The sequence below is a fragment of the Euleptes europaea genome, chromosome 1 (genome assembly GCF_029931775.1).
Source record: "Euleptes europaea isolate rEulEur1 chromosome 1, rEulEur1.hap1, whole genome shotgun sequence".
Classification (NCBI taxonomy): Eukaryota; Metazoa; Chordata; class Lepidosauria; order Squamata; family Sphaerodactylidae; genus Euleptes; species Euleptes europaea.
In genome coordinates this window covers 175946076-175961915 of record NC_079312.1, presented here as the reverse complement: position 1 = coordinate 175961915, position 15840 = coordinate 175946076, and the positions used below count along the sequence as shown (strand labels likewise).

The 15840-nt window shown below is 50.6% G+C and overlaps 1 protein-coding gene across 1 annotated transcript in view; it reads right to left on the bottom strand.

Moving 5' to 3' along the window:
• Positions 1–383: 383 nt before the first annotated feature.
• Positions 384–15840, bottom strand: part of KCND1 (potassium voltage-gated channel subfamily D member 1) — a 62691-nt gene continuing 47234 nt past the window's right edge. Inside the window, 2 exon segments of the mRNA XM_056852266.1 lie at positions 384–591; positions 14530–14783. Of these exon segments, the coding sequence (XP_056708244.1) occupies positions 384–591; positions 14530–14783 (462 nt within the window).

Below are 15840 nucleotides of genomic sequence, written 5' to 3'. Positions count from 1 at the left end.
CCCAGGATACGTTCCCGCTTACCGTAGAGGCCTGCTTATCGGGACCGCGTTTCCCCTGCATCATTCCGCCGCTCTGCGTTTGCATAGCATCTGGGACCCACCTCCCATATGGCTTTGATTTTGTGGTGGGGGGCGCACTGGGTGGGCATTAGAACCACCCCGTGTGCACCGGCTCCCCCTACTGGTGGCCACTGGCCTCACCGGCTACAAAAAGGAACTGTGACACACACACCCCCCCGCTCGATCTATTCCTGTTTGCGGCGGATGGGTGGGGTGGGAGGCTTGTGCATAGAAGAGCCCATCCCCGGCTCATAAGCCAGACCCAGGGGGGCCCCTGCAGAAAGGAGTCGGGACAAGTGCCCTCACCCCACCCCAGACTCCTCTTACAAGGAGGAGATCTTGACAGTTTCATGGAGGATGTAGGGGGTGGAGAGACTGGAATTGCGCAGGGGACCACCGGGCGATGGGGGCCGGCTCTCGTCCGGGGTGTTGGCCGGAGGCGTGGGGATGCAGATGATGGCGGCGCTGAAGTCCGTGGCGTCGCAGTTCAGCTTCAAGTTGTCGTGGGTCTTGGCGTTCAGGTTGGAGCGGCTGGGAAGGGGGGAAAGACAGGGAGAGAGAGAGAGAAGGAGGTTATAAGAGCTGCCTGGGCATCCTGGCGTTGAGCCACAGGGAAAGGGAGGTGGAGAAACCATCTTGGAACCAAGCTTGGCACCAGATTTTTTTTTTTTTAGTTGGCAGACTCAGCCCTGGAAGAGATGAAAAAAGATTTTTTTTTGTAAGTGACTTTGATCACAGGGAGAGCATTTCTCTTCCCCTCCCCCCACCCAAGTAATCCTCAATAATCCTGAGCCATTATTCCCAGCACATCTTTCATTAAGAAGGAGAGCCTGCGTGGTGTAGTGGTTAAGAGCAGTGGACTCCAGTCTGGAGAACCAGGTTCGATTCCCCACTCCTCCACATGAGCGGCGGACTCTAATCTGGTGAACTGGAATTGTTTCCCCACTCCTCCACATGAAGCCTGCTGGGTGACCTTGGGCCAGTCACCGTTCTCTCCGAGCTCTCTCAGCCCCACCTACCTCACAAGGTGTCTGTTGTGGGGAGGGGAAGGGAGGGCGATTGGAAGCCGGTTTGATTCTCCTTAAAAGGTAGAGAAAGTCAGCATATTAAAAAAAAAAAACACCCCCCCCCCCAAACCAAGGATTTGTTGGTTAGAGCATGCAACCTACAGGCAGGTTCAAAACCGAGCACCTCCAAAATTAATCACAGGCTGTCCTGTTGCAAACTCCATGACAGCATCCGCGTGAGCAGTTGCATCGGTATTCACGGCTGATCTGAAAACGCCAGCGCCTACGTTTCGTAATAGGGCGCACCGCATTTTGCATGCCTGGCCATCAATCCTACTTACGCCGGCTTGTTTCGTATTCATCAGTGTTCTCGTGCCAAGAGAAATAACACCTTTGAGAGGCTGGAGTGGAATCGGGATCAGCAGCCGGCGTCTCCGGAGCCAAAGACTCCACCCTGAGAAGTATCGACTGTTTCCCTCTCCGATAGGTGAAAGAGGTACGGGGAAAGCATACAAGGCAAGAGACTGAAGCCTGCTCGAGGGGACGCTGTGGCACCGCCCTTTATCCCCTTCCCAAATTGGACCTGCAGGAAAACTGAATCGCTGACCCATTGTAAAAGTTAAGCACGGAAATGCAGTCCTTGTGCAGACAGATTGAAAAAGAAGAAGAGTTGGTTTTTATATGCTGACTTTCTCTACCACTTAAGGGAGAATCAAACCGGCTTACAATCGCCTTCCCTTCCCCTCCCCACAACAGACACCCTGGGAGGTAGGAGAGGCTGTGAGAGCCCTAAGAGAGCTGTGACTAGCCCAAGGTCACCCATCTGGTTTCATGTGGAGGAGCGGGGGAATCAAACCCGATTCTCCAGATCAGAGTCCACCGCTCCAAACACTGCTCTTAACCACTACGCCATTCTGGCACTGGAGCTACAACAGGCACAATGGAGTGGAGCTATGAATGCATCATGCTTCTATGCGTATTTGTTTTAAAGCACACTTCTGCAAGCACTGCCTCCAGGACGATTTTATCAAGACAGAGAACCCTGTGCGAAGGGGGGATTTAACCCTTACCTCTTTTGCCCATCTTGCTGGACAAAGCCATCCCTAAGCTATTTTAACCCTTGCTGGGTGAAACCAATGGGTACCTGTACTTTTCTTTTCCCAGCAGGGAGAACCAGCATGGTGCAGTGGTTAAGAGCGGTGGTTTGGAGCGGTGGACTCTGATCTGGAGAACCGGGTTTGATTCCCCCACTCCTCCAATATGAGCAGCGGACGTTAATCTGGTGAACTGGGTAGGTTTCCCCACTCCTCCTCATGAAGCCAGCTGGGTGACCTTGGGCCGGTCACAGTTATCTTAGAGCTCTCTCAGCCCCACCTACCTCACAGGGTGTCTGTTGTGGGGAGGGGAAGGTGATTGTAAGCTGGTTTGATTTTGCCTTCAGTGGTAGAGAAAGTCAGCATATAAAAACCAACTCCTTCTTCTACTTCGACGACTAGAAAATGGCGTTGTTAAGTAGCTGTCCAGTAGGGAGAGCCAGCGTGGTGTAGTGGTTAAGAGCAGTGGTTTGGAGGGGTGGACTCTGATCTGGAGAACCGGGTTTGATTCCCCACTCTTCCACATGAGCGGCGGAGGCTAATCTGGTGAACTGGGTAGGTTTCCCCAATCCCACATGAAGCCAGCTGGGTGACCTTGGGCTAGTCACACACACTCAGCCCCACCTACCTCACAGGGTGTCTGTTGTGGGGAGGGGAAGGGAAGGTGCTTGTGAGCCGGTTTGATTCTCCCTTAAGTGGTAGAGAAAGTCAGCATATAAAAACCAACTCTTCTTCGTCTTCTTTCTCTGTGTGTTTGTTTGCTGTGGACCATGTGAACTGCCTCAGACAAGAAGGCATTGTGTTTGAGGGGGGGTTAGGAAAAAATAGAGGTTTTTTAGGGTGTAGGAAAGCTCTGGTAGTGGTATTTGATACGTGATGATTGTTTCACAAATGCAGGCCGCTGCTTCTTCTTATGCTTCTTATGCTCATGAGCTACTGGGGACACTGAAACATCTTCTTCTTCAACATCATCTTCATCATCATCACTTGGGGTTGACATAAGGAATGGCTAGATCAAGTCACATGGCTTCCATGGAGGTCTGCGGCACTGCCCCTTTTATAATGACCTTAGATACATATTTATTACCCACATCCTCCAAAAAAATCCCGGGAAGGTCCGAGGAATGCGGTACCTCCTTTCTTTTTGCAGAGCTTGAATCTGAAACCTTGGGTAGAGTTGCCCGTTTCTGTTCAGCTACCAGGTACAGGGTTGATTCCGTGACATGTATTTGCGTTTATACACACACACACACACACACACACACACATTCTTCCGCACACACAGTCCCCTCGATCAAACAATCTCAGCGGCTGCATTTGCTAAAGAAGAGTGGGTTTTTATGCGCCGCTTTTTCTCAGTTGAAACTGTCAGTGACTGGCGAATTTTGTAGACTGCCGCACGGAAGTTCGCAGTACATGCTGAAACCAGCAGTTTTTCATCGATAAGTAACATACGAGCATAAACGGAGTCTGATTGACTGGGGTACCCATGAAGCAAGGGAAGACTAAACTTAGAATGCACCTCTTGAGGCATTTTGGGTCAGTCTGAGGCCATGGGTGTGCTGTCGCAGTGGCATTCGACATGATCTTTTGGGTTTTTGAAGGTGCAATGAAACAGTGTGGGGGCTTGCCAGCATGGTGCAGTGGTTGAGAGCGGTGGACTCTAATCTAAAGAACCGGGTTCGATTCCCCCCCTCCTCCACATGAGCTGCAGACTCCAATCTGGAGAACCGGGTTTGATTCTCCGCTCCTCCACATGAGCAGCGGACTCTAATCTGGAGAACCGGGTTGGTTTCCCCGTTGCTCCACATGAAGCCTGCTGGGTGACCTTGGGCCAGTCACAGTTCTCTCCGAACTCTCTCAGACCCACGTACCTCACAAGGTGTCTGTTGTGGGGAGAGGAAGGGAAGGCGATTGTAAGCCGGTTTGAGTCTCCTTAAAAGGTAGAGAAAATCTAAGAATAAAACCAAACTCCTCCTCCTCCTCCTCCTCCTCTTCTTCTTCTTCTTCATCATCATCATCATCGCCACTACCACCATCACCACCACCACCACCACCACCACCACCTGGGGTTGACAGAAGGAATGGCTAGATCAAGTCACATGGCTTCCATGGAGGTCTGTACCCCAGCACCTTTCTTGCAAATTGGCCATTCAAAAAAACCCAAAACAACACAGTAGCTGAGCCACACTGACTGCATATACAGGATGTAGAGTAATTAGTCAGTGCCCTATAGCCACGTACTTTTGTACTCTGTATCCTGTATAAACCGGCTGTTCCGCCAAATCACTGGCCCCAAATGACACCAGGTCTCTCTCAATGGGCACTGTGTACTACCAGCATGCATACAAGTGAGGTTCCGGCCACCCTAGGGAACCAACCAATCGGCTAAACCAACGATGCCAAAAGGAATAAACCTGCAAGAAAGGTTTGGCTGCGCATCGTTTGGCACTGCCGTTTGGGCCCGACAGGTGGCAGCAGAGTTCCGTGCAACCACAGAGGTGCATTCGAACACGTCCCAGAGAAGCTCGGGAGACAGTTCGGTTCAATAAAGCAGGAGTCCAATGGAGGGGCTGTGGCTCAGTGGCACAGCATCTGCTTGGCATGCAGAAGGTCCCAGGTTCAGTCCCCGGCATCTCCAGTTAAAGGGACCAGGCAAGTAGGTGATATGAAAGACCTCCGCCTGAGACCCTGGAGAGCTGCCGCCGGTCTGAGTAGACAATACTGACCTCGATGGACTGAGGGTCTGGTTCAGTAGAAGGCAGCTTCATGTGTTCACCTTGATGGTGGAAAGTGGAGTCAAGTAGCAGCCGACTTATGGCGACCCTGTAGGGGTTTTCAAGGCAAGGGATGAGCAGAGGTGTTTTGCCGTTGCCTGGTTCTGCACAGCAACCCTGGACTTTCTTGGTGGTCTCCCATCCAAATACTAAGCAGGGCCTCCTCCTTAGCTTTCGAGATCTGATGAGACTGGGCATACTGGGCATCCAGGTCAGGGCAAAAGGCATACAGAGGTGTTTTGTCATTGCCTGCCCCTGCGGAGCAGCCTGGATTTCCTTGGCGGTCTCCCATCCATATACTAACCAGGGCCGACCCTGCTTAAGCTTTCAAGATCTGAAGAGATCTTGGGCCATTCAGGTCAGGGTAGCGACATACAGAGGTGGTTTGCCATTGCCGGCCTCAGCGTGGCAACCCTGAACTTCCTTGGTGGTCTCCTACCCAAGTACTAACCAGGGCCAACCCTGCTTACCTTCTGAGAACTGATGATATCTGGCCAGCCTGGATCATCCAGGTCAGGACTTACAGGCTAACATACCAGCTCCTTCAACCTTTCCTCATAGGACTTGGTCTCCAGACCCCTCACCATCTTCGTTGCCCTCCTCTGGAGACGTTCCAGCTTGTCTACATCCTTCTTAAATTGGGGCGCCCAAAACTGAACACAATATTCTAGGTGAGGTCTAAGCAGAACAGAGTAAAGTGATACCATCACTTCACGTGATCTGGACACTATGCATCTGTTGATACAGCCCAAGATCACATTTGCCTAACTTGCACCTCTACATAAAAACGGCACAGATTCATCACCAGCCGCAGTGTATCTCAAAGGTCATCCGACGCAAACTCAGGCTGAAATATCCCCCGCAAACGCGTCCCTGACTCTCCAGTTTGCTTCACCGCCCAGCCGTTCCCGCAGCTTCACCGCAAGTGGTTCTCAGCTCCCCGAAGGGCTACTGATAAGCATTCCTTCCTCCTCTTTTCCCGACAGTTGAAACCACTTCATGGTTTGCACTTAATCTTCTCGCCTCTGAACAAGCAGGCGCCTCGCTCCTTCAGCCTTTTCCGCAGCCGTCACTTATTCCGCAGCCCTCCCCTCTGCCGTCTACCGTCCTCCCTCTGAGTCACTTCTGAAACGAGGACACACATTTAAATCGACACTCACAGCGGCGCTCATCCCCCCCCCCGTGCCCCGTGTCATGACTATCCTGCTTTTCGTAAGGCAGTCCAAAAGCGTGTTCTCCTTTCCCCTGCTGGATGCAACCACCGGCAGAACAACATGAGACAGGTTTTTGACAGTCGGGGTCGGGGTTCCCCCTGACCTGACTCTCATACCAGCAGCCGCACGTCATTCTGCTAGGAACTCAGTTCCCCAAGAGTGGTGTGGAAAGCGCTGTCAAATCGCAGCCGGCTGATGCTGATCCCATAGGGTTTTCAAAGCAAGAGGCTTACACCGGTGGTTTGCCATTGCCTGGTTCTGCATAGGGACCCCGGACTTCCTTGGTGGTCTCCCATCTGAGTATGAACCAGGGCTAACCCTGCTTAGCTTCTGAGATCTGATGAGATCGGGCTAGCCTGAGCTATCCAAGGCAAGGCAAGAGACTAACAGAGGTGGGTTGCCATAGCCTGCCTCTGCACAGCAACCCTGGACTTCCTTGGTGCTCTCCCATCCAAGCACTAACCAGGGGCCAACCCTGCTCAGCTTCTGAGATCTGATGAGATCAGGCTAGCCTGGGCCATCCAGGGTCAAGGCAAGAGACAAACAGAGGTGAGTTGCCATCGCCTGCCTCTGCGTAATAACCTTGGACTTCTTGGTGGTCTCCCATCCAAATACGAACCAGGGCCAATCCTGCTTAGCTTCCGAGATCTGATGAGATCTGGCTAGCTGGGCCATCCAGGTCAGGGCAGCCAGGTCTCAGGTATGCGGTGCCCTACATGTGATCAGGAACACAGCATGGGTAAGGAGAACGGTCTTCAGCCTCCCTCCCCCATGCCATTTCATGACATGGAATGGCCCGGAGGGGTGCTCCACTAGGGAGCATGTCCGTCATCACAATGACTAATTTCAATCATAATCTGCTGTAAGCCTTAGATCCGTGCTCCTCACGGAAGGAGGAATAAGCGGTTACCAGGGGAGATTCAGCCATCTCTCCAATTCTTCCTAGCTTGCCTTTCCGAGCACCCCCTGGCACCTGCCAGCCAGCAGGGATGGCAATAGGGCTGTCGATTCGGTTCCATCCGAACTGAAAAAGAGCCGAATTTTCCCCGATTCGGCGGTTTCTACTTCGGATGGAACCGGATTTTTTTAAAAGGCGGGAAAACGACGAGCCGAATTCCGCGAGTTTGGGGTGACCGCCAAATAAATTCAGCAAATTCGGGGGGCTCTGAATCAGCAGCCATAATTGTCAGTTAGTAAGCAACCAGCCAATAGTGGCCAAGCCGGGTCTTCTCCTGGCCAATCAGAACAGGGATTCTCCCTTTTGAATTTGCCAGGAGAATAGTATAAAAACTCCCGTCCTCCCGTCCCGACTCGAGTCTGGAATTCCTTCCATTTTGGTGGTGATGCTCCTGACTCTGAGATATCCCGAATCCGATTCCTGCTTACTGGAACAGGACTGATTGGATTTACTTTTCGTCCCTGCTCCTGCTGGAAGACATCCACACAGTTTGATTTTGGGTGTTTTCCTCTATACCTTTCTCCTGTGTGTGTGTGTGTGGGGGAAAGCAGATTCTGTGTGTGTGGGGGGGGGGAGCAGTTTCTGTGGGTGGGGGGGAAGCCAGAGGAGGGGGTTGCCAGTTCCTGCCGTGGGTTTGTGTTTGTGCCCACTCGCCTCTGCGGGAGCCGAGCCGTACTGGCTTGAGGGGGGGGGGTTGGTGCCCGCTTGCCTTTATTTGGGGTTGAGCCAAGCCGTACTGGTTTGAGGGGAGGGGGTGTGCCAGAACGGTTCTGCCGTGTGCTTGTGGCTTTGTGCCCGCTTGCCTGTGTGGGAGTTTGCTTTCTGCTTCTTTTCTTCTGCCCGTGGCCTGTGGGCAGTCTCGCCGGAGTTGAGCCGTGCGGCATTGCGCACGTGCGCGAGTCTCTCCCCCTGCTCGCCAACCGCCCCGCCTCCTCCTTTTGGTCGTTTTAGGTGCTTTGTGCCGAGCCGTACTGGCTTGAGGGGGGGGAATAGGTGCCGCTCGCCTTTATTTGGGGTTGAGCCGAGCCGTACTGGTTTGAGGGGGAGGGGTGTGCCGGAATGGTTCTGCCGTGTGCTTGTGGCTTTGTGCCCGCTCGCCTGTGCGGGAGTTTGCTTTCTGCTTCTTCTGCCCGTGGCCTGTGGACAGTCCTCACCCGGAGTTGAGCTTGTGCGGCGTTGTGCGCGTGCATGAGTCTCTCCCCTTGCTTGCCAACCGCCCCGCCTCCTCCTTGGATCATTTGTAGGTGGTTGCAACTGTGCCTGGAGTGAGGGTTGTCTCTGTCTCTCTGCAGGGCTGTGTGTGTTCCCTCAGTTTATCCCCATTCTGATGCTTTAGGTGGTTGCCTGGAGTGGGGCTGAGTTGTTGCTACCTCTGTTTTGATCAACGGCTTTGAGTGAAGGCGTTGTTGATTAATAAGATCTGTCAGGGAGTGTCTGGCATACATTTAAACCGTAGGGGTAGGGCCGGTCAGCTTTGTTCTCACCAACTAGGCTCAGCTAGTTCTTTAAAAGAGCAAGGGGATCTTGATTTTTAAATAGCTTAAAAGGTCAAACAGTTTGTTGGGGCAGCCTCCTGGCTGCCAGTAGATTAGAATTCAACGGTGAGGGAAGAGTGATCTTGCAGGGAAAAGAAAATGCCTCCTCCTGGTTTCTGAGGGATCCATTGTTGGAGCTCAGATTTAGATAGGCTAAATCCCCTAGGCATCACTTCCCCCTTTAAAAAGGTTCCCTTTCCATGGTTTGCAAACTCCAAAGGTCGTGTCACGTGTTGCTTTGCATAGTTTTGCAAACTCCGAGTACAAACGGTCTATTTATTTCTATTCATTCTAATGGGCGGGGGACCCCTTCCGGGCCCCATAAGTCAGGACCCCTGCCCCAATCTTTACAAAACTTGGTGGTTCTTGCAGGAAGGGTGCCCTCAAGCTACACCAAAATTTTGGGACCTCTGCCTCCAAAAATGCCCCCCCCGGAGCTGTGGAAAGCCGCAAATGTGTTCTTAATTGCATTATTCCACTTGGCGATTTGGGGGGGACCCCTTCCGGGCCCCATATCTCGGGACCCCCTGATCCAATCTTTACAAAACTTGGGGGTTCTTGCAAGAAGGGTCCCCTGAAGCTACACTGAAATTTGGGACCTCTACGTCAACAAAAAAAAACCTGGAGCCATGGAAAGGCGCGGATGTGCTTTAAATGTGCTTTATTCGCGAACCCAGAATTGCGTGCCGAATTCCATGGATCCGAATCGGGGGAATTTGGACTTCGGCATTTCCCGAATCAAAACGGGCCAAATTTTGCCAAATCCGAATTTTACCGATTTTTTTTCAACAGCCCTAGATGGCAAGCAAAGAGTGGATCAAGTCTTCGATGCTATGCACACTTATTAGGGAATAAACCCTGCTGAGATCGCAGAGATCACTTCCAAATAAACGTGCACGGGATCAGGCCACACGCCTCGAAGCACACTGACTGGTAGGATTGCCAACTGTTCATCGTTTCAATACGGACAGGTTTTGAGAGCTCTGTCTATCATGGTGGTGGAAAGTGCCGTCGAGTCGCAGCTAACTTATGGCAACCCCGTAGGGTTTTCAAGGCAAGAGATGTACAGAGGCAGTTTGCCATTGCCTGCCTCTGTGAAGCAACCCTGGACTTCCTTGGTGGTTGCCCATCCAAATAGTTTCCATGGCTGACCCTGATTAGCTTCCATGATCTGACGTGATCGGGTTAGCCTGGGCCATCCAGGTCAGGGCAAGAGATGAACAGAGGCAGTTTGCCACTGCCTGCCTCTGGGTAGTAATCCTCGATTTCCTTGGTGGTCTCCCATCCAAGTACTAATCAGGGCCAACTCTACTTAGCTTCCAAGATCTGATGAGATTGGAGTAGTCTGGGCCATCCAGGTCAGGGCAGAGACAAGCAGAGATGATTGGCCATTGGGTGCCTCTGCATAGCAACCCTGGACTTCCATGGTGGTCTCCCATCCAAGTACTAACCAGGGCCGACCCTGCTTAGCTTCTCAGATCTGATGAGATCAGGCCAACCTGGGTCATCCGAGTCAAGGTAAGAGATGAACAGCGGAGGTTTGCTATTGCCTTCCTCTGCATAGCAATCCTGGACTTCCTTAGTGGTCTCCCATCCAAATATGAACCAGGGCCAACCCTGCTTAGTTTCTGAGATCTGATGAGATCAGGCTAGCCTGGGCCACCCAGGTCAGGACAAGAGATGAACAGAGGTGCTTTGCCATTGCCTGCCTCTATGTTGCGACCCTGGTATTCTTTGGTGGTCTCCCATCCAAGTACTAACCAGGGCCGACCCTGCTTAGCTTCCCAGATCTGATGAGATCAGGCTAGTCCAGGCCATCCAGGTCAGGGCTTGTCTATAATATGCAAAGAATTCGCAGCAGCCAGAGTCTATGTATGTGGGGAAATCAGAACTGAGCTGTCCGAGCCAACTTTCACAAACACGTGTTTGATTAAAAAGGGGCCTCAGGAGATGGTAGACGGTAATCTCGAGGAAGGTTTCAACTTAATAACCAAAGCGATTTTGTAAAAAATGTAATACCCTGTGTTATCTCCTTTGTCAGACTCACACTGAAAACTGACGTTTCCGTGCCGGAAAGTGATTACCGCTGTGCATTTGTGACCGGTTTTGTAACTCCACATGTAAAAAATAAAGATTAAGACACTCCGTCTTGATATCGAGGATTACACTGTGTTTGCCTCAAGTCCTTCAGGGTATTACTTATGGCCTCGCTAATGTAGGAAAAGGCCAGCCTGTCCATAACAGGCTAGATTATCTATGTAAGTGCTGTCAAGTCGCAACCAATTTATGGTAACTCTAAGAAGGGGCTTTCAAGGCAAGTGAGAAGCAATGGGGGTTTGCCATAGCCTTCCTCTGTAGTTTTCCTTGGTGACCCCTATCTAACTACCAACCTTGCTAAGCTCCCAAGATTTGACAAGATCGAGCTATATCATGCCACCTTCCGCTGGTAAATCAGCGATCTAACAGTACTATCCAGCATGGAGTAGTGGTTAAGAGCGGTGGGCTCTAATCTGGAGAACCGGGTTTGATTCCCCACTCGTCCACATGAGCAGTGGACTCTAATCTGGAGGACTGGGTTTGATTCCCCACTCCTCCACATGAGCAGTGGACTCTAATCTGGAGAACCGGGTTGGTTTCCCCACTCCTCCACATGAGCAGTGAACTCTAATCTGGAGAAGTGGGTTTGATTCCCCACTCCTCCACATGAGCATTGGACTCTAATCTGGAAGACCGGGTTTGATTCCCCACTCCTCCACATGAGCATTGGACTCTAATCTGGAGGACCGGGTTTGATTTCCCACTCCTCCACATGAGCATTGGACTCTCATCTGGAGGACCGGGTTTGATTCCCCACTCCACATGAGCATTGGACTCTCATCTGGAGAACCGGGTTGGTTTCCCCGCTCCTCCACATGAAGCCAGCTGGGTGACCTGGGGCTAGTCACAGTTCGCTCCGAACTCTCTCAGCCCCACCTACCTCACAGGGTGTCTGTTGTGGGGAGGGGAAGGGAAGGTGAATGTAAACTGGTTTGATTCTTCCTTAAGTGGTAGAGAAAGTAAACATATAAAAACCAACTCTTCTTGTGTTGGAGTGGGGAAACCAACCCAGTTCACCAGATTAGAGTCTGCCACCCACGTGGGAGAGAGGGGAATCAAGCCCGGTTCTCCAGATTAGAGTCCAATGCTCTTAACCACTACACCACACTTGGTGTGGTGAGGCTAGTGTAAGGTTTTTTGGTGCCCTAGGCAAAGTGCAATGCCCTTGGCACCCATCTCGCATTCCATTATCTACAGAGAAACCAACAACCATCACATCACACAAAGGGCGCAGCTGCCTCCAGTTTGAACCCAAACAAGTGGCATTTAGACACACGCAGCCTTTGCATATGGAAGTTATGTTCCAGCCTTTCACCACATTCTCCTTCTCCATTATTCCCTCTAACCCCCCTCCCCAATCAAGATTCTAAGAAACTCTCTCTAGCAACCACCAGGACATGTTTTACTTGATCCACATGTATATGCAATGAAGAAGAAAAGATATCAACTAAAGCATGACATGGAAAATCCTGTTTCCAGGGTCAGGTCTTGGTTTCCAAAATATAGAAGGAGATTGATGGAAAGGGCTAGAGTTGGGAAATACCTGGAGATTGGAGGGGTGGAACCTAGAGGGTGGGGGTTTGTGGAGGGGAGGGACCTCAGCAGGGTATAATGTCATACAGTTCACCCTCCAAAGCAGCCATTTTATCCAGGGAACTGATCTCTATTGTCTGGAGATAAGTTGTAACAGCGGGAGGTCTCCTGGTAGGGTTGCCAGGTCGCTCTTCGCCACTGGTGGCAGGCTTATGGGGCAGAGACTGAGGAGGGCGGATGTGGGGAGGGGAGGGACTTCAATGCCATGGAGTCCAATTGCCGAAGCGGCCATTTTTTCCCAAGGGAATTGATCTCTATCGGCTGAAGATCAGTTGTAATAGCAGGAGATCTCCAGCTAGTACCTGGAGGTTAAGGATAATAAACAGCACCGCAGCTCAACTTCAATGTAAAAAATTTGGTTTATTACTACTAAATAATTTTTTATATTGAAGTTGAGCTGCGGTGCTGTTTATTATCCTTAACTAACGTTGTTCAGCACACGTATCAATTGTTCAGTACCTGGAGGTTGGCAAGCCTATCTCCAGGCCCCACCTGGAGGTTGGCAACTAGAGTTGTCAAGTCCCTCTTCGCCACTGGTGGGAGGTTTTTAGGGTGGAGCCTGAAGAGGGTGGGGTTTGGGGAGGGGAGGGGCTTCAATGCCATAGAGTCCAATTGCCAAAGCGGCCATTTTCTCCAGGCGAACTGATCTCTATCGGCTGGAGTTCAGTAGTAATAGTAGGAGATCTCCAGCTACTACCTGGAGGTTACGACAGGAGAACAACCAGCAAAAAGCTCAAAATCAAATGACTATTTGAACTACAAAATTTAAACGACAGTCTTATGCATCTATCCACAAAAAACACCAAGTGTAACAATTGCAAGCACAAAATACAAAGTGAGTATACAATATAACACAAATAAACATGAAAAAGGCACAAGGATATATACAATATGAAACAAACAGGCAACTAGAAGTCCAAAAATAAAGCTGACTGTAGCAATTTCTGCAGCCTGGGCGAGGGCTGCGTTGAATCATGTCTTCTTCCCCAACAAGGCAACCAACCAGGGTCGGTTTTTGCGCAGTCGACACTTGTAACTTGTCTAGTCTGTTATGACGTTTTCCTGATAACGCCCTATGTACTGATTTGATGCTGCGGCGCTGATTGAATGAGAGAGAGAAAGTATTCCTTTTGGGGGGAAAAACAGCTTTTGAAAAAAACCAGTTTTTGTGAGACAAATATTTCAGTTTCAGCCTGATGAAGCCCTAGTGGCGAAAACGTTCCCTGCTTCCTTGCATTTTTGCCCTGACTCCTTGTGCCTGCCAACCGACCCTGGTTGGTTGCCTTGTTGGGGAAGAAGACATGATTCAACGCAGCCCTCGCCCAGGCTACAGAAATTGCTACAGTCAGCTTTATTTTTGGACTTCTAGTTGCCTGTTTGTTTCATATTGTATATATCTGTGGGATGTGTAAGATTTTAATTAATTTAATTCTAGCATATTGGAAAAATGTTATTTTTCTATTATATTTGTAAGCTGTGGTTATTTATATAAGTCAGTAAAAAATAGTCCTGTCTAACTTAAACTGAACAAAGCAGGTGATTTTTCGTATCTGGTACAGGATATCACCAAATAACAGATAAGATCATATACATGTGACCACAAAATGAGATCAGAGTTAGGGTGGATTAGAAAGGAGGAGATATTCAAATCCTCTTAGAACAAAGAACTTTGGAAAAGTATAAATATGAGAACTAAGCGGAGTCTGTTAGGAGACTTTCACTTTGGAACCCGAAAAGGGCTGAAATGTCTTCCTCTTTTGCCTGGCAAAATAAAAAAAGCTTTTTTCTCCCTTTGCTTCTTAAACCTGGCGTCGTCTCTACTTTGTAATAATAAATCTGGTCACAAAAAAAAGTGTATATTTACATCCAACATATCCTTGTACCTTTTTCATGTTTATTTGTGTTATATTGTATACTCACTTTGTATTTTGTGCTTGCAATTGTTACACTTTGTGTTTTTTGTGGATAGACACAAAAGACTGTCTTTTAAATGTGTAGTTCAAATAGTCATTTGATTTTGAGCTTTTTGCTGGTTGTTCTCCTGTCATTTCCTTATTCAGCATAAGGTGTTCTTAGTTGTGCTAGACTACCCTAGCAAGGGCAGCCCTTTGGGCAGGCTGGCCTGCGACCCACTTTGAGGCCCCGCAACCCACCTCCGCTGAGCCCTGCGGGAGGACGCGAAGGCGCCGCTTACCTCTGCGCGGCGGCGCTCTTCTGGCTTTGCAAGGTGTCGAGCTCTTGGGCGCTGGCGCGGCTCATGGACATGGTGGAGTTGGTGAGGCGGGTGGTGCGGCGCTTGTGGCGACGCGGGCAGCAATAGCGGCTCAGGATGCCCCTGCCGCTGCCCCCCTGCTGGGAGGAGAGGGAGGTGCTGCGGCTGGTGCGGTAGCCAAGGGGGTCCGTCAGGCAGAGCTCGCTGTAGGTGTTTTCGTCGGTAAAGTCGTGACTCTGCATGCGGGCGAAACATCGGGGCGGGGAGGAGAAAAAGAACGTGTGAACAGCGAAGGACATGCATGTGAGGATAGGTAAAGGAGGAGGAGGAGGAGGAGGAGGAGGAGGAGGAGGAGAAGGAGGAAGAAGAAGAAGAAGAAGAAGAAGAAAAAGAAGAAGAAGAAGAAGAAGAAGAGGAGGAGGAGGAGGAGGAGGAGGTTTTTATATGCTGACTTTCTCTACCACTTAAGGGCTCACAATCCCCTTCCCTTCCCTTCCCCTCCCCTCCCCACAACAGACACCCTGTGAGGTAGGTGGGGCTGAGAGAGCTGTGACTAGCCCAAGGTCACCCAGCTGGCTTCATGTGGAGGAGTGGGGGAAACAAATCCAGTTCACCACATTAGCCTCCGCCCGCTCGTGTGGAGGAGCGGGGGAATCAAAACCTGTTCTCCAGATAAGAGTCCACCGCTCCAAACCACCGCTCGTAACCACTACACCACGCTGGTTCTCACAGGTAGTCCCCTGTGTAAGCCCTGGATCATTATTGACCCATGGGGGGACATCACATCCCAGTGTTTACTAGGCAGACGATGTTTACAAGGTGGTTTGCCAGTGCCTTCCCCAGTCATCTTCCCTTTACCCCCAGCAAGCTGGGTACTCATTTTACCGACCTTGGAAGGTGGAAGGCTGAGGCAACCTTGAGCCGGCTAAATGAGACCACTCCTCCATGGAGGAGAGGGGTATTCATGGCTACTAGTAAAAGTGGATACTAGTCACTGGTCTATCAAGGCCAGTACTGTGACTGGCACTCCAGGGTCTAAGGCCGAGTTCTCCTGTGTCACCTGATCCTTTTAACCGAAGGTGCCGGGGATTGAACTTTGCTCCTTTTGGATGTAAAACAGATGCTCTGCCACTGAAGCACAGACTTCTTTCCCAGGTTTATAGCATAATCACTAGATGACCCCCCCCCCCAGTTTCTGATCCTTTCATCAGACCCCCTTCCAAAGGTTAACAACATAAGAAAAGCCCTGCTGGATCAGACCAGGGCCCATCAAGTCCAGCAGTCTTTCCACAC